The 18,489-nt window shown below is 42.8% G+C and overlaps 1 protein-coding gene and 1 pseudogene across 1 annotated transcript; one reads left to right on the top strand and one right to left on the bottom strand.

Moving 5' to 3' along the window:
* The first annotated feature begins 7,880 nt into the window (after positions 1 to 7,880).
* Positions 7,881 to 11,152, top strand: LOC147827526 (exosome complex exonuclease RRP44-like; annotated as a pseudogene).
* A 1,334-nt stretch (positions 11,153 to 12,486) lies between these two features.
* LOC147827525 (uncharacterized) lies at positions 12,487 to 17,205 on the bottom strand. Its single transcript, XM_087214130.1, has 3 exons — positions 17,099 to 17,205; positions 14,158 to 15,162; positions 12,487 to 12,684 (listed from the first exon to the last, which is right to left on the bottom strand). Exons 1-3 carry the CDS (start codon positions 17,160 to 17,162, stop codon positions 12,680 to 12,682), a joined length of 1,074 nt encoding a protein of 357 aa, XP_087070256.1. The 5' UTR covers positions 17,163 to 17,205; the 3' UTR covers positions 12,487 to 12,679.
* Positions 17,206 to 18,489: the final 1,284 nt, after the last annotated feature.

Here is an 18,489-nt window from a genome sequence, read left to right as displayed (position 1 = left end):
CGCTAACGACATTCAGAGGCCCATGGTCATTCTCATGGTTGTTTTCCTTGCATTTTGCTTGCCAAAGCCAGCTCTCAGGTAGAAAGGTCAGGTCATTCTTTCACTTTCAGCCATTGCCCTAGTACTTTCTTGGACTCTGTGGGTAAAAATGCAATTTAAAGAAATACTTTCAGGATATCAATTAATATTTGTGAAAATTTCAGGAAACAGAATATATAAAGCAGGTGATAGAAAGTTGTCCATTGTGAAGCATCGCTAATATTTCCATCATAGTTGAATCTGCTTTCTTGGTAATGTATTTCTTTATACATTTCTTTGAAATGTATTTGTCGGCCCCTTCTAACCAGAGTCTATTTCTCTCCTTCCCTCTATCTTATCATTGCCCAATTCTTCCTTCCCTGCATGCCTCACCATTCTTTGTCCACACCTGAAGGGATTTCACAGAAGAGCCAGCATGATGTAAGCAAAGACATTTGACAAGATATTAAGGTCTGCCTCTTTGTTTTTGGTAATCTTTGGACAGCTGTCCACCTAATATACTAGTCAGAATTAGGATAGATATCATTTGGCCAGGATATAGTAGTGTTTGAAAGACTTCACTTACACTTTGTCTACAAGAAATTCAGCTCACCAAAAAGAAAAAACACTCCTGACTGAATGTGAACAAGTATAAAATAGGATTCCAAGCAAATAGAAATCAAAAGTGAGCAATCTCTGTATTTCTCTCAGACAAAGTTAATTTGAAGATGAACACTGTAAGAGGAGTATAAAGCCACTCTGTTATGTTCCAAAAATCAAATGAATATGAACGTAGTGCTTATGAATTCGTGTGCACCAAGTGTCAGGGCACTTTTTATAGAACACTCAAATTTTACACCTACAAAAAATGATCAGCTATGAAATAGCTTATCCAATTGGGAAACTTTCCCACCATCCTTCCCTCAAAGGCCAGATGACACAAACAAGAAGTCAACCCAGAGAAGCATGAGAGTTCAACTCTACTGCAGATCCAAGAGTGTTAACAGGCATTTACAGAACTTTCTCTCCAATAGCTGCATAAAACCACTTCTTTACATCTGTGCATGGAAGCTTATCCAGAAGAAGAGTTCTAGTCAGCCACAGAAGTGCTAGGTAATCCAAAAACTATTGCAATCTTACCTTGTGCCTTTTCTTATCCCAGTGGAAAGGAACTAGAACACAAAAACAAAGGATATTTTAGAAATGATGCAATAACATAAATCATGAAAAATATAATTTTGAATGAACAATTCATTGTCAAAGAACTAAAAGGGGAAATAAGAAGTTTCCAAATGAATTTATGAATGGAGACACAAAATACACATATTTATGGTGTACAGAGAAACCAGTAATAAAAACCAAATGTAGAGACAGGCAGGACTGCAGACACCCTACTGAGGCACCGAGTCACGCAGAACACGCCGAATGAGCCTGCTGCAGACAGGCAGGTCTGTGTAGGCCCTACGGAGTTCCCGAGTTGCTCAGAAGACTCAGAATCAGCCTGCACCCTGGCAACAATCCACTGGAACCCTACCCCCACTCCTCTGTACAGCCACCTGGTTCCACACTACAAAGACGCAGAGGACACCAGACCACCAGACCATGGTACTGGGTCCCAGTGCTCCCAGCCCAGAGGTAGGGGCTTATGAGCCACCATCCCAGTGCTGCTGGTCCAGAGGAAGGGGCTTCCCGGTCACCATCCCTCCCACTGCTCCCAGCCCACAGGATAGGGCTTTTGGGCCACCTTCTGTCCCACCGCTCCTGGCCCAGAGGAAGGGGTTTCCAGGTCACCATCCCTCCCACTGCTCCCATCGCAGAGGTAGGGGCTGCTGAGCTGCCATCCCACTGCTCCTGAAGCGGAGGAAGGGGCTTCCTGGCCACCGTCCCTCCCAGTGCTCCCAGCCCACAGGAAAGGGCTTTTGGGCCACCATCCCTACCACTGCTCCCGGCCCCTGCCCCACTTCTCCCAGTTCAGAGGAGGTAATCCGTGCAGGCGCCAACAGCCACCCCCCAGTGGAAATGAGAAAACATGTAAATAAGTCTCAAAAACAGACTTCCAGATCACCTACAGCAACCCCAAAGGGAAATTTGATTGAGCACTCTGATACTCAACCACCTGGACCCACTGAACTGGCAACAAAAGAGGATCTGGAAAAAATGAATTCAGAAATAATTTCTCAGTCAAGAGGGGAAACTGTGCTCCTAGTGCAAGACATGATTAATAAATCTAGAGAGGAGCTGAGCAACATGATGTAATCCCAACATAGAAAACAAATGGAATCCATAAAACAAATGCAAATAGATTTCCAGGAGATGAAAAATCCATTGAAAGTCTACACAGCAGAATGAGCCAATGTGAGGACAGAATTTCAGATATAGAAGAGAAGATTGCAATTAATGACCAGGAAAAGAAAAATTGCTTCAAAATTATAAGGGAACATGAGAAATCAATCCAGTAGCTGCTAGATGATGCAAAGAAGAATAACATAAGACTGATTGGGCTCAATGAAGAAACAGGAGAGAGTGCAGATGACATAAAAAATCTCTTCACAGAAATAATGTCAGAAAACTTCCCAAACAGAGGAAAAGAGCTTGACATACAGATAAGTGAGGCATATAGGACACCAAATAGCCTTGATGAAAAAAAATCTACACGTAGACATATAATTGTTAAGATTCCAGAAACTCAACAGAAGAACAAAGTTCCACAAGCAGTTAGAGAAAAGAAAGGAATCACATACACAGGAAAGCCCATCAGAATCACAGAAGACTTCTCAACACAAACCATCAAGGCAAGAAGAGCTTGGAGTGACATATTTCAAGGCCTAAAAGAAAACAGCCTCCAACCCAGATTTGTGTACCCTGCAAAACTATCTTTCAAAATTGATGGAGAACTAAGATACTTTCATGACAAAGAGCACCTTAGGAACTTAGGGAATATCAAACCAGCACTCCAAAGAAATTTACACAATATCCTAGGAACAGACATTGAGGATCTCAACCCCAGGAAGCAAAGCAGAATGAACCCATCTGGCATGACAAGAAATTAAATGTAAAAGGGAGAACCCAACAAAAAGAAACAGTCACGGCAAAGGCAAGTCAATATGTTCAGTTATAACCATCAATGTTAATGGTCTCAATTCACCAATCAAAAGAAATAGACTGGCAGAATGGTTAAGAAGCAAAATCCATCAATATGCTGCATACAAGAAACACACGTAATCCAAAAGGAAACTCATAGACTGAAAGTTAAAAGGTGGAAAACAATACTCCATGCAACAAGAACCCGAAAATATGCAGGAGTAGCTATCCTCTTGGCAGATCAAGTAGATTTCAAACCAACACTAATTAAGAGAGATGAAGAAGGACACTACATCCTTGTAAAGGGAATAATCCACGAGGAAGAGATGACAATCATAAATATCTATGCACCAAACACTAGTGCACCCAGCTTTATAAAACAAATAATAACGGACATGAAAAGTTATATATGCACTAATACAATTGTAGTGGGGGACCTCAACACCCCACTGTCACAGATAGATCAACTAGACTAAAAATAAGTAATGAAATACTAGAACTCAATCAAACTCTTGAACAAATGAACTTAACAGATGTTTACAGAGCACTTCACCCCACAAAATCAGAATACACATTCTTCTCAGCTGCACATGGGTCATTCTCCAAAGTAGACCACATACTCACTCACAGAACATGTTTAAGTAAGTGCAAAGGAATTGAACTTATCCCCTGTATCTTATCAGACCATACGGCGATGAAATTGGAGATCAATAGCAAAAGAAACTCAAAAAATTTCATAAACACATGGAAATTGAACAACACACTTGTGAATAACCAATGGGTCACAGAGGAAATTAAAGAAGAAATCAGACAGTTCCTTCAATTAAATGACAATGACAGTACAACATATCAGAATCTATGGGACACAATGAAAGTAGTCTTATGAGGGAAATTCATAGCAGTGAATACGCATATTAGGAAAACAGAACGATCCCAATTAAACAACCTGATGCTGCACCTCAAGCTTCTAGAAAAAGAAGAGCAGGACAACCCCAGAGCTCATACAAGGGAGGAAATTATAAAGATCAGAGGAGAAATCAATGCAATGGAGACTAAGAGAACAATACAAAAAATGAATGAAGCCAAGAGTTGCTTCTTCAAAAGAATCAACAAAATTGATAAACCCTTAGCCAGCTGTGTCAGTAAAAGGAAAGAAAAGGCCCAAATCCATGCAATTAGGAATGAAAAGGGTGAAATTACAACAGACCCAGCAGAAATCCAGAGGATCATCAATACCTACTTCCAGAACCTACATGCCAATAAGATGGAAAACACAGAAGAAACAGACAGATTCCTAGATACATGTGAATTGCCAAACTGGACCGAAGAAGACCTAAAAGCTCTTAACAACCCTATATCAACCAATCAAATTGAAAATGTAACTAAAAACTTATCAACTAAGAAAAGCCCGGGCCCTGATGGCTTCACTGCTGAATTCTACAAGACATTTAGAGAGGAACTGCTGCCACTAATGTTTAAACTCTTCAATGAAATTGAAAGGGAAGCAATACTCCCAAATTCATTCCTGGAAGCAAGCATCACCTTGATCCCCAAAGCAGAGAAAGACCCAACTGAAACAGAGAACTATAGGTCAATCTCACTAATGAACATAGATGCAAAAATCCTTAATAAGATACTGGCAAACAGAATGCAGAAGATCATCAAGAAGATCATACACCCTGAGCAAGTGGGATTCATCCCAGGGATGCAGGGATGGCTCAATATATGCAAATCAATCAATGTAATACACTACATCAATAGAGCCAAGGACAAAAACCACATGATTGTCTCCATAGATGCAGAAAAAGCATTTGACAATATCCAACATGCATTTATGATAAAAACCCTACGAAAAAATGGAATAGATGGTCTCTACCTCAAACTAATAGAAGCCATCTATGAAAAACCAACAGCCAGTACCATACTAAATGGTCAAAAACTGAAATCCTTCACACTAAAATCAGGAACAAGACGAGGATGTCCACTATCACCACTCTTGTTCAATATAGTTTTGGAAACATTGGCCATGGCAATTAGACAAGAGAAAGAAATAAAAGGAATAAAGATAGGAAATGAAGAAGTCAAATTGTCATTATTTGCAGATGACGTGATAATCTATACAGAAGACCCCAAGAACTCCACCAAAAGTCTTCTAGACTTAATAACCAAATTTAGTCAAGTAGCTGGTTACAAGGTCAACACACAAAAATCAATAGCTTTCCTCTACACCGATGACAGACTCACTCAGAGAGATATAGGCAAATAATTCCTTTCACAATAGCATCCAAAAAACTGAAATACCTAGGAATCATCCTAACGAAAGAAATCAAAGACTTCTTCTCTGAAAACTATGGCACTCTGAAAAGAGAGCATGAAGATGATATCAGAAAATGGACAGACATGCCCTGCTCCTGGGTAGGAAGGATTAATATAGTGAAAATGGTCATACTTCCAAAACTGCTATATAGATTTAAAGCAATTCCAATTGAGATCCCAGCAGCATGGACCTTGAGAAAACAATCCAAAAATTCATTTGGAACAAGAAGAGACCCAGAATAGCAAAAGCAATTCTAGGTAACAGAGACATGGCAGGGGGTATCACAATCCCCAACCTGCAACTATACCACAAAGCCACTGTGATTAAAAACAGCACGGAACTGGCAAAGAAACAGACCTGAGGACCAGTGGAACAGACTAGAAGATGGAGAAACAATGCCAGACACACTCAGCCATCTCATCTTTGATAAAGGAGCCAAAAACCCTCACTGGAGGAAAGATAGCCTCTTTAATCAATGGTGCTGGAAAAATTGGGCTTCAACTTGCCAAAGATTAAAACTAGACCTGTATCTCTCACCATGCACTAAACTAAAATCAAAATGGACAAAAGATCTAAATATTAAAATAGAAACTCTGAACCAGTTGGAACAGAGGTTAGGTGAAGACATCGGTGTAGGAAAAGATTTTATGAACAAAACCTCAGTTGCCCGTAAACTAGCACAAACAATCAACAAGTGGGATCTCTTCTTATTAAAAAGCTTCTGCACAGCAAGAGAAACCACCAGCAGTGTGAAGAGAGAACCCACAATGTGGGAAAAAATCTTCACCTGCTCTTCCTGAGACAAAGGTCTACTATCTCAAATCTATAAAGAACTTAAAAAGATCAGACCTCCCAAATTGAAAGACCCAATCTGAAAATGGGCTTCTGAAATGAACAGATATTTCTCAGACAAGGAAGTAGAAATAGCAAATAAATACATGAAAAAATGTTCAACATCACTGGTCCTTCGAGAGATGCAAATGAAAACAACGCTGAGATTCCACTTCACTCCAGAAAGAATGGCTGCTATCATGAAATCCACCAATAAGAAATGCTGACGGGGCTGTGGGGAAAGAGGAACCCTGCTCCACTGCTGGTGGGAGTGTAGACTGGTGCAAGCACTGTGGAAATCAGTATGAAGATACCTCAAAGAACTAGGACTGGAAGTCCCATTTGACCCTGCTATTCCACTGCTGGGGATCTTCCCCAAAGAATTAAAAGAATCATACCACAGTGATATATGTGCACCCATGTTCATACCAGCACAGTTTGTAATAACCAAAACTTGGAAACAGCCCAAATGCCCATCAACTGGAGACTGGATAAAGAAAATGTTTTTTTTAATATGAGGGAGTACTACTCAGCCATAAAAAATGAGAAATTAGAGACATTCATAGCTAAGTGGATGCACATTGAGGCGATACTCTTAAGTGAAATAAATAGGACACACATGTGAAAACACCGAATAGTTTCTCTGGTGTGAGAAACTGAAAGTGTAAATAAGGACTAAATGTATAATAGGTCATGTGAAATAGGAAGAAAAGGGGCAAAGGGGTAGGAAGTGGGAGGGCTAGGGGAAAGGATAGAAGGGAATGGGATTAATATGAGAAAATGGAAAAATAGGAACAAAATCTTTGTAAATAGGGAAGACTTGAGGTGTTGAAGGGAGGGCTGGGCAAGGGTGAAAAATAAGAACCAAGAGAGACTATGTAAAGGTGCAAATTTCCAATGATGAATGTCATTATATTGTATACCTAAAATGTACCAATAATTAAAATGAATAATCGATAATGCAAAATAGGAAGAAAAGGTCCAAAGTGGTAGGGGAGGAGGGAATGGTACCGGAAAGGCAAGAAGGGAAAGGAAAAATTATGAGAAATGGAAAAAATGGAACCAAAGTCTTTGTAAATAGGGAAGGGTGGAGGGGTGAAGGGAGTGCAGGGAATGGGGAAAAGATAAGAACCAAGATACGTCATGTCAAGGTACAAGTTCCCAACGAGAAATGTAAATGTATTGTATACCTAAAATATACCAATAAAAGCATTATTTTTAAAAAGTTGAGTGTTCTATAAAATCTGGTGCCCTGACACTAGGTGCACACGAATTCATAACCCCCGTGTTCATATTCAATTGATTTCTGGGACATTACAGAGCGGCTTTTTAAACCTCTTACAGTTTGCATCTTCAAATCAACTTTGTCCGAGAGAAATAGAGATTGCTCACTTTTGATTTCTATTTGTTTGGAATCCTATTTTATACTCATTCACATTCAGTCAAGAGTGCTTTTATTGGTGAGGTGAATTTCTTGTAGACAAAGTGTAAGTGAGCGTCCGGCTCGGCGTTTTTGGGCGAGCGTGCTCGCTAGTACCCGGGAACGGGAAGAAGAGAAGTCCCCGGGGTGGGACTTAGTGGCGCCGGAAGCGTGCTGTGGCGGTCTGGACCCCGCCGCTGACCACGAGGCGAGATGCTCAAGTCCAAGACGTTCTTTAAAAAGACCCGGACCGGCGGCGTGCTGAAGATCGTGCGCGAGCACTACCTGCGCGATGACATCGGCTGCGGGGCTCCCGGGCGCGCGGAGTGTGGCGGGGCGCACGGGGGGCCGGCGCTCGAGCTGCAGCCCCAGGACCCGGCAAGCAGCCTCTGGCCGCGGCCTCACTACCTGCTGCCTGACACCAACGTGTTGCTGCACCAGATCGATGTTCTGGAGGACCCTGCCATCAGGAATGTAATTGTGCTACAAACACTTCTCCAGGAAGTGAGAAATCGGAGTGCCCCTGTATATAAAAGAATCCGGGATGTGACTAATAACCAAGAAAAGCATTTCTATACGTTCACTAATGAGCACCATAGAGAGACCTATGTAGAACAAGAACAAGGAGAAAATGCTAATGATAGAAATGAGAGAGCCATTCGAGTAGCAGCAAAATGGTACAATGAACATCTGAAGAAAATGTCGGCAGAAAATCAGCTGCAAGTTATCTTTATAACCAATGATCTCAAAAACAAAGAGAAAGCTGTAGAAGAAGGAATGCCAGCATTCACATGTGAAGAGTATAGAAAGAGCCTAACTGCTAACCCTGAACTCATAGATCGTCTTGCTTGTTTGTCTGATGAAGGGAATGAAATGGAAAGTGGAAAAATAATATTTTCAGAGCATCTTCCCTTAAGTAAGCTACAACAGGGTATAAAATCTGGTGTATACCTTCAAGGAACATTCAGAGCTAGCAGGGAAAATTACTTAGAAGCTACAGTGTGGATTCATGGAGACACTGAAGAAAATAAAGAGATAATTGTACAAGGACTTAAATATCTAAACCGAGCTAGTCATGAAGATGTTGTGGCTGTGGCCCTTCTCCCCAAGAGTCAGTGGGTAGCGCCGTCTTCTGGGGTGTCGCGGTCTGGCCGCAACCTGTCGAGCAAGACCTGAGTGGGGACGTAAGGATTGAGAAAGAAGAAACAGAGTGACGGGAGGGCCCACAAAGACCCAGCGAGCAAGTTTATTTCCACCTCTCTTTTATACATTCAGTGAGTAAGGTCATTAACCATGACCTTTATCCAAAAACACCTGCTTCCTTGTTTGCTAGTTTTCTAGACACTCCTTGCCCTCAGGGGCTACTTTGTTTCAGGGGGTTACAGAAGGTTCATCTTGTTGCCAGGGCAATCTCTAAAGGTAAACATCGGAATTAGCGAAGACATGGTTCCCCATAACACAGTCTCCTGGATATTTATAACAGAGGGTAAAGTTAAAATGAAGCTTTTTGGCTGACACCGCTCCCCACACTGGGGTGTTACAGGATGAAGGTCAAAATGAAGATGATGTGGAAAAAGAAGAGGAGAGAGAGAGCACTTGCTTAAGACTGCTATAAATGAAAAAATGTTAAAGCCCACAGGTAGAGTTGTAGGAATAAGAAGAAGGAATTGGAGACCTTATTGTGGCATGCTTTCCAAGTCTGATATTAAGGAGTCAAGAAGACATCTCTTTACACCTGCTGATAAAAGAATTCCCCAGATTCGGATAGAAACCAGACAGGCTTCTGCATTAGAAGGACGGCGAATTATTGTTGCTATTGATGGTTGGCCCAGAAATTCCAGATATCCAAATGGACACTTTGTAAAAAATTTTGGCGATGCTGGAGAAAAAGAGACTGAAACAGAAGCTTTGTTATTTGAACACGATGTTCCTCATCAGCCTTTCTCCCAGGCTGTTCTTAGCTTTTTGCCAAAGATGCCCTGGAGCATTACTGAAAACATGAAAAACCGAGAAGACCTAAGGCATCTGTGTTTGTAGTGTGGATCCACCAGGATGCACTGATATAGATGATGCTCTGCATTGTAGAGAGCTCAAAAATGGGAATTTGGAGGTTGGTGTTCACATTGCTGATGTTAGCCATTTTATTAGGCCAGGAAATGCCTTGGATCAAGAATCAGCCAGAAGAGGAACAACTGTGTATCTCTGTGAAAAGAGGATTGACCTGGTTCCAGAGTTGCTTAGCTCTAATTTATGTTCCTTAAGGTGTAATGTTGACATGCTGGCATTTTCATGTATTTGGGAAATGAGTCACAATGCTGAAATCTTAAAAACAAGATTTACCAAAAGTGTCCTTAACTCAAAGGCTTCTCTTACTTATGCTGAGGTGCAGATGAGAATTGATTCAGCAACCATGAATGATGATATTACCACTAGTCTCCGTGGACTAAATAAACTCGGTAAAATTCTGAAAAAAGGAAGAACTGAGAAAGGGGCTTTGACATTTTCTTCTCCAGAAGTTTGATTTCACATGGACAGTGAAACTCATGATCCTATAGATCTACAGGCCAAGGAACTTAGAGAAACAAATTCCATGGTGGAAGAATTTATGGTACTTGCTAATATCTCTGTGGCAAAAAAAATTCATGAAGAATTTTCTGAACATGCTCTGCTAAGAAAGCACCCTGCCCCACCCCCATCAAATTATGAAATCCTTGTTAAGGCAGCTAAGTCCAAGAATTTGGAAATTAAGACTGATACGGCCATATCATTGACTGACTCTTTGGACCGAGCCGAGTCTCCTGCTTTTCCATATCTAACACTCTGTTAAGAATACTGGCCACTCGCTGTATGATGCAAGCTGTGTACTTCTGTTCTGGAATGGATAATGATTTCCATCACTATGGCTTAGCATCTCCAATATACACTCATTTTACTTCTCCTATCAGAAGATATGCAGACATCATTGTTCACCGGCTGTTGGCTGTGGCTATTGGGGCTGACTGTACTTATCCAGAGTTGACAGACAAACACAAGCTTGCAGATATTTGTAAAATCCTCAATTTCTGGCACAAAATGGCTCAATATGCTCAGCGTGCATCAGTGGCTTTTCATACGCAGTTATTTTTCAAAAGCAAAGGAATAGTAAGTGAAGAAGCCTATATCCTCTTTGTAAGAAAGAATGCTATATTGTGGTGTTAATTCCAGAGTATGGTTTAGAAGGGACAGTTTCTTTTGAAGAAAAGGACAAACCAAAACCACAGCTTGTTTATGATGATGGGACCCTTTCACTTAAAATAGGAGGGACGGTGTTCCATGCGTTTGACAAAGTTAAAGTGAAAATCACGTTAGACTCATCTAATCTTCAGCATCAGAAAATCCGAATGGCCCTGGTAGAACCACAGGCACCAGGAATAAGCATCCCGAATGAGATTTCAAACATGGACATTAATGAACCAGAGGAAAAGAAGAGGAAGCTTGAAAAGTAGCTACTTTCAACAGCAAACTTCGAAGACTTCCTTTATAAAAACAAATAACTTGAGAGAATACTTCTGAGCTCTGTGATAGTTTGTTACTTTTAAATTCATTTTGATAATGTCAGAAATTTGCATTTTTATTGAACTGTTGACTGTCTTATCATGCTACTTCATTTTTAGATTGAGCAGAACTATTTATGCAGAAAAATTCAATTGAATAGCCATCACTTAAATCGTGACAGGATAGCACCTTCAGGGATCTGTAAAGACCATTTAAATGGAGCACTCATCTGCTCATTGAAGAGATTAATTTTGCATAAGTACTTTGATTATTTAATATTTTAAAAAACTATTTCCCTACAGAAGGAAATAGGCAAATAACAATTCTTCCTAAATTTTGAAAGCTGTCAGTGTTTGGTACATAATCTCCTTTGCCATTTTAATTTTCCAAACTTACACAGCAAGTATTTCCCCACTATGATAAAAAGTCTCTTGTGGTCCTTGAAAGGCTGTGAATATTTGGGAATTGGTAGGAAGACAAACAGGGTATTTTGACCTGACTGGGAAAATAGTTTGTTGTTACCAGGTAGTAAGTGCGATCATCATCCTTGACCTTCAGCTCCAAAGTCTCCCCAAAAGAAGATATTAAAACTTAGAACAGATGGTACTTGAAATGTCTCCTTCTTGTTACTTATAAAAAACAGACAGTGGCTTTTAAATTGCGATTGTATCAGATTGTATATGAGAAAGAGAATTGTATTAAGGACATGTTAAAAGGAACCTATTAAAATAAGCATTTGGTGTAAAAAAAAAAAAGTGTAAGTGAAGTCTTTCAAACACCACTATATCCTGGTCGAATGGTATCTATCCTAATTCTGACTTGTATATTAGGTGGACAGGTGTCCAAAGATTTCAAAAATGAAAAGAGTGAGACCTTATTATCCTGTCCTACCTCATTGGTTAGATCATGCTGCCTCTTCTGTGAAATCCCTTCAGGTGTGGACAAAGAATGGTGGGGCATGGGGAGAAGGAAGAATTGGGCAACAATAAGATAGAGGGAAGGAGAGAAATAGGCTCCAGTGAGAAGGGGCCCACGAATACATTTGTGTCCCAAGAAAGCAGGTTCAACTATGCTGGAAATATTAGGGATGCTTCAGAACTTGCTATCACTTGCTGTACATATTCTGTTTCCAGAACATTTAACAATTATTAATTGATATTCTGAGAGTATTTTTTCAAATTGCAGTTTTCCCACAGAGTCCAGGAAAATACTAGGACAGTGCCTGAAAGTGAAAGAATGACCTCACCTTTCCACCTGTGTGCTGGCTTAGGCAAAATGTAAGGAAAACAACCATGACAATGACCATGGGCCTCTGAATGTTGTTAGCAATGGTTGTGAAATTCAAGATTCTCCAGTACCGAGAGAGAGGAGACGGCAATCAGAAATGGCATGCTGATTATTTTATTAGAATATTGATGATGCAGTTATGACTGCGTTCTTCCAACGGGGTCATGTTCTGAAGGACGTCACCTTCTCATTCACTCTGTGAAAGCAACAAACAAGCAAGAAGGTTACAGAGGAGAAGTGACAGACAGTTCAAGAGGCTCCCAATATCTAGCTGGCATCACAGAAATGCAGCAGGTGAGACCCAGACATGTCTTCCTCTGACCTTCTTCTTCCCCTTTCCTTCCTAATTTCTGCCTGTCAGTTCTTCTTAGGCACCCAGGACATAGTGTGCTCTCGATCGTTCTTTGTGAAATGAAGAAATAAAGATGATTCCTAAGCTGTTTATCTTTTAGTTGCTACAGAAAATTATCAAAGGAATATTTACAAAGAGGATCACTGCAACACCTAATTCCAGGAATGGAATTTCAACCAATCAAAGTGACAACTAATGGGTTGGATTGATTCAAAATTATGGTAAAACTAAAAATTGGAGTAGTGTACAATTTATAAAACAAAGTAAGAAGAATGTAAGAAAGATTGATGGAAAAGGAAGAGAAAAGAAGAGAAGAAGGAGGACAGGAAGAAAGGAAAAAGGAAGGATGGAAAGAGGGATGGCTGGAAGGAAAGAAGGAAGAGAAATGCAGAAAGGGAAAGGTAGAAAGGAAAGGAAAAAGGGGAGGAGGGAAAGAGGGCTGGAGTACGGATGGAAAGAGAAAGACAACAGAAAGATCTGGATAACTCTGTGAGCTGACTTGGATGTTCACTACAAAATATGTTATGCCCAATGGGCCACACAGATCCTTGTGGCATCATTTTTAAGCCAGAATACCAGCATGACTTGCTTATATGTGTACAACTGTTTCAAAGAGGATGTGTGCAGGAAGTTATGATGCTGTGGGCTGGGGATGTGGGAGGTGGGATAAGACCAGCCTTCCAGATTCAGCTTCATGCCCTTCTCTTCCAGGAGCTTCTTTTCCATCTTGGGCATGGATTCCATTCATGGTAAGGATGTCCAAGTCAAGGTGACATGTAAGAGCACAGACGTGAATGTGACTCAGCAGGGGCACTGGCACTGCCAGTTGTGGTGTGAGATGGAACTGAGCTAAGTGTGTTCAGGTGGAAATGTGACATTGGAAGTCACTGGCACTGCGAAGGAGGCAGAGGACCAAGGGGGAGAACATGGCACCACTTCCTCTAAAGAACACCACTAACCATTTGGCAAAAGACAATTCTGGGGCAGCGTTCCTGAAAATCACTACTATCATGGGAGATTTGTAAAAAGAAAGGTTCTTGCTGGGCTAACCCTGAAGATCTGAATGACAATACTAAAAATTGGGCTTCAGTGACCACATCAACTGAACTTCATGCCAGATGAATGGCTGTCACACTGCACTTTAATAAGTATTGGAGTTAGGGCCAGTGTTAAAGAGAGAGCTTAAATCTCACCTGGAACTGCACTGAGATCATTGAGCTCAATCCCTGGGGTATTCTGGGTGGTTTATCCTTTGAGGGAAGTTGGGACGCACAGTGGGGCCTTCCAGGATGTCATGAGGAAAATACAGCTGCTTACCTTCTTCCTGGGGTGGACCTTGCTGGTTTCCAGGACGAGGAGGACGATTGGGCCGCTGCTGACCTCCTTGTGGGGGTGGACCTTGCTTATATAAAGAACGAGGAGGGCGATTCTGTGGGCCTCCTTGTTGGGGTGGGCCCTGCTGGTTTCCAGGAGGAGAAGGACCACTGGGCTGCTGCTGACCTCCTTGTGGGGCTGGACCTTGCTGATGTAAGGAACGAGGGGGGCGATTCTGTGGGCCTCCTTGTTGGGGTGGGCCCTGCTGGTTTCCAGGAGGAGAAGGACCACTGGGCTGCTGCTGACCTCCTTGTGGGGGTGGACCTTGCTGATGTAAGGAACGAGGGGGGCGATTCTGTGGGCCTCCTTGTTGGGGTGGGCCCTGCTGGTTTCCAGGAGGAGAAGGACCACTGCGCTGCTGCTGACCTCCTTGTGGGGGTGGACCTTGCTGATGTAAGGAACGAGGGGGGCGATTCTGTGGGCGTCCTTGTTGGGGTGGGCCTTGCTGGTTTCCAGGAGGAGAAGGACCACTGGGCTGCTGCTGACCTCCTTGTGGGGGTGGACCTTGCTGATGTAAGGAGCGAGGAGGGCGATTCTGTGGGCCTCCTTGTTGGGGTGGGCCCTGCTGGTTTCCAGGAGGAGAAGGACCACTGGGCTGCTGCTGACCTCCTTGTGGGGGTGGACCTTGCTGATTTAAAGAACGAGTAGTGCGATTCTGCTTCTCGTCTCCTTGTTTGGGTGGTCCATGTTGTTGTCCAGGAGGAGGAGGTGGAGGAGGTGGAGGAGGCTTAGGCTGGCCTCCGGGTTGGGGTGGTTTTGGACGTGGTCCAGGAGGAGGAGGACGAGGATGTGGCTTGGGTGGTTTCTCAGGTTTATCATCACCCTCTTCTTTGCTATCACCCTCATCTTCACCATCGCCTTCATCTTCACCATCGCCTTCATCTTTAACATCATCATCCACTGGAGTCTCGTGTGCCAGACCAAAGCCCTGGTGTTGGTCCTCAGACTCTGTGTGGTCATAGCAAAGGATAGATGAGCTCAGTGGCAGAAGACTCTCCTTCTCTACCTCTCTGACCTGGTCACATGCTCTCCTGCTTCCAGACCAGCCTCTTGGCTCCCTCTCTTTCACCCAGTCCCTTTCCACAGAGAGCTTCTCCAGACCCACTCACTAAAGACAGGCAATATGTGCAAAATCTCAGCCACTGGTAATTGAGAGTATGATTTCTCTCCGTTTGTCAGAAAAAGAAAAGTTGGACACCTGGAGTAAACAGAGGACATGGCTAAGACACATAAGAAGCAAAGGGGAAGGATTATCATGTATGCTGCCAGTTGTATTAGTGGAGACAGTATTGTAATAACTTTCTGCCTGTGAATCCAAGTCAGGACATGTAGGTTCTATGTAGAAATTTAGCTAGGTGCTGAGCAAGAGCCCTGGACTCCTGTGGAGGAAAACTGCAGAGATAAAAGAGACAGAAAGTGACGGTTCATATAGGATTCTTTGAAAAGTGGTGGCCATGTATTTATCATCTACAAGGATAGAGCTGAGTGGAGAAACATAGAAGAAAATGAGATAGTCTCATATTTCTGGGCATTTCACAGATGGCCATAGGTGTCTGAGAAGGAACATCGGCAAGATAGTAACCAGGGAGTGACTCTCAGCTCCGCAGAGGAGCTGAGGAGCAAAATCAGGATGCATCATGTGTCAGCGATCACTTCTGTGTGAGGACATGGGGAGCCTCCTCCTGGTGTCACTAGAGCTGGTCCTCCCGGTTACTGAAATTGTGAGCCAGGTCACAGTCCTCAGAATGGCAGGTGGGGAGGGTTTGTCTGTATCTCTAAGGGGAGTATGACAATCAGTCATGCCCAAAATGAAAGATCAACCTAATAAGACATTGCAGGATGGCAAAATATTCAAGGAAAGAAGGAAGAGAAGGTTGGCTGAGGATGAATGGGCCTGTACATGACACTAGGGAGGAGGAGTCTTCACAGGTGACCTCTAGGATTAAAAGCACAGATGAAGTGAAAAGTTCACTGTCAGTCTTTCGGGGCTCACAGATGCCCTATGAGGAAAGGTGATTTGCAATCCCAACATGAACATCCCCAAGTGAACCCTCTGTAGTCCACAGCCACTCTCTGTGCTCATCTCCTTGCAAAGTGAAGGATGTCTAAGGGTTTCCAGGGCAGTTGCTAGGCTGAGTCTCAAACACTTCTCACTACACCTTTGTCAATCCTCCTGTTTTTTCTCTAGAATCCCCCAAACATCACTGCTTCTTCTTTTTAAGTATTTCAGTTATTTCCATATCATATTTCTTGTTGCTCTGCCCTCCTCCTTCATTAAATCCTTTGCTCAAGTCAATGTTCTGCCTCAAGAAAGGAAACCAGCATTAAACAATTGTGGACAGAGTTACACAACTCCTCCCTGCACACTGAAATACTGTATGTGGTGGAGAGAAAACTAGGAAAATGATCCCTGATATTTCTCCGTCATTACACAGGTACTGAAATCTGTTACCCACTTCATTGTCTTTGAAATGACTCTTCTGTGTGTGCTTCTCTATAGTGAGTCCTGAATTCCCTTGGCAGAAAGGCTCCCAGCACCCTACCCGGATTTAGGTCAAGTCCTCACAGCTGGGCTCCCCTGGATGGGTCCTCCCATCATCCCACCCATCCTTCACAGCACAGAGAGCTGTATCAACAAACACAAAGCTAACCTGGTCATTTCTCTGATCAAAAGTTATAGTGGTACCCCTATTACCTTTCATAAAAGTAGAAGGTCTTGATGTGGAATGGGGACAGAATGGATCTTAACCCTGCCTTAAGAACTCCACCGGCCTGTATTTCCTTTTGTTGCTTTCCCTTGGTGACGCACCCTCTCCACCTCTGCAGTGTGGTCTCCTGAGCCCCAAGCAGAGTCCCATCACAGCCTCACCCCGCTCCCTTGTACCTTTGTATGAGCTCTCAGCTGAGCTCAGGGCCAGCAGGGCCGCTGTCAGTAGAACCACCAGCATCTTGCAGGAGGCTCTGGAGTTGCTCCCGAGTCTGTGCTGGGGAGACGGGGAAGCTCCCTTTATAAGGAGGAGCAGCACAATGGCGCCTTCAGCTCCATGCTCTGTGACCTCACAACTAAAATACCAGGATGACATGCATCCCTTGTTTCTGTCTGGGACAACAGCCCAGTAGGATGCATGGGAAGGAGCTTGTTCTCAATGATTTCTAAAAGCTGCAACATGTGATTTGGACAACAGGCTTGGTGGAACTTTGTCCATGCCTTAGGCACAGCTAACAGAAATGAAGTTCCATGATTGTGTGAGCTGCCACGTGTTTGCCCATGCTGTGCCTTTGTCCCGTCCTCTGCATTTCTATTTGAATACAAGGCTTGGTGTGAACATGTACATTCGGCTCAGCAGTGATCCTGTCAGCCCAATTGACCTGGTCAATAGCTAGGGTTGTCATTATTCCAGACACTTCCTCAGCTGTGACCTATGTTCCCCTGTTTGTGTATTCCACCAAAAATGTGATGATATACACTGCATGTCTTCTCAACTCGGGAAAGGGTTAGGAGACCCCCACATGAACATATGGGAACTAAAGGTTCATCTCAACCTGCTCAGACTCAGAAAGATTGTCCAGGATTCCAGGATTCCCTGCATCTGGCCCCCACTGGGGAAGCTTCAGTGCCATGTAAACAAATTCCTTACACAGACTGTTCTTACTAATGTTCCTGGGAGCCACTAAAGCAAAACGACCACAGGTCCCCATGTGTCGTGACAGGTATGCAGACTAATAGGCCCATGGTGTCTTGTGTGCCTAGACTCTTCTATGGTCTTTTCCTTTTTTAGGATGTTTTGCAAGAATGTGCTTAGGCATGTTACATTTGGAAACCTTGTGAATCACTACCACTGAATATTGATTGGCCATCAGTTTGCACCTGAAGAAGGCAATCTGCTTTCCTGGGACAGTCTCCATGGCCTTGCATCCACATTCTGGTTCACAGGCACACTCTACACTATTTCTCTAGATTGGCCTTCAGTACGCAGGATCTGCTCAACAATATTCTGACAAGCATGCCTTCCCACTCTCTGGGATCTTATTTGTGATATTATATGTTCCGATTCAATCCTCTGGCATTGACTCCTCATCTTATACTTGGCTTTTCCCTCATGCCTTTTAGGGGAAATCACTTATTGAATTTTCCCTCTGAGAGTTCCTTCTATATTTTACTAGCTATGTTACAGTTTTCATTTCAAAAATCGGTTGCAATTTGTAGGTTTCCAACAGAACTTCCCTGGGTGCACTGGCTGCTCATTCCCTTGGCTCTAGTGCTTACACCCTATT

Source organism: Heterocephalus glaber, unplaced genomic scaffold, assembly GCF_053883595.1.
Source record: "Heterocephalus glaber isolate CG9 unplaced genomic scaffold, H.glaber_assembly_v1.0 deba00001444, whole genome shotgun sequence".
NCBI lineage: Eukaryota > Metazoa > Chordata > Mammalia > Rodentia > Bathyergidae > Heterocephalus > Heterocephalus glaber.
This window is presented reverse-complemented; position numbering and strand designations above follow the sequence as displayed.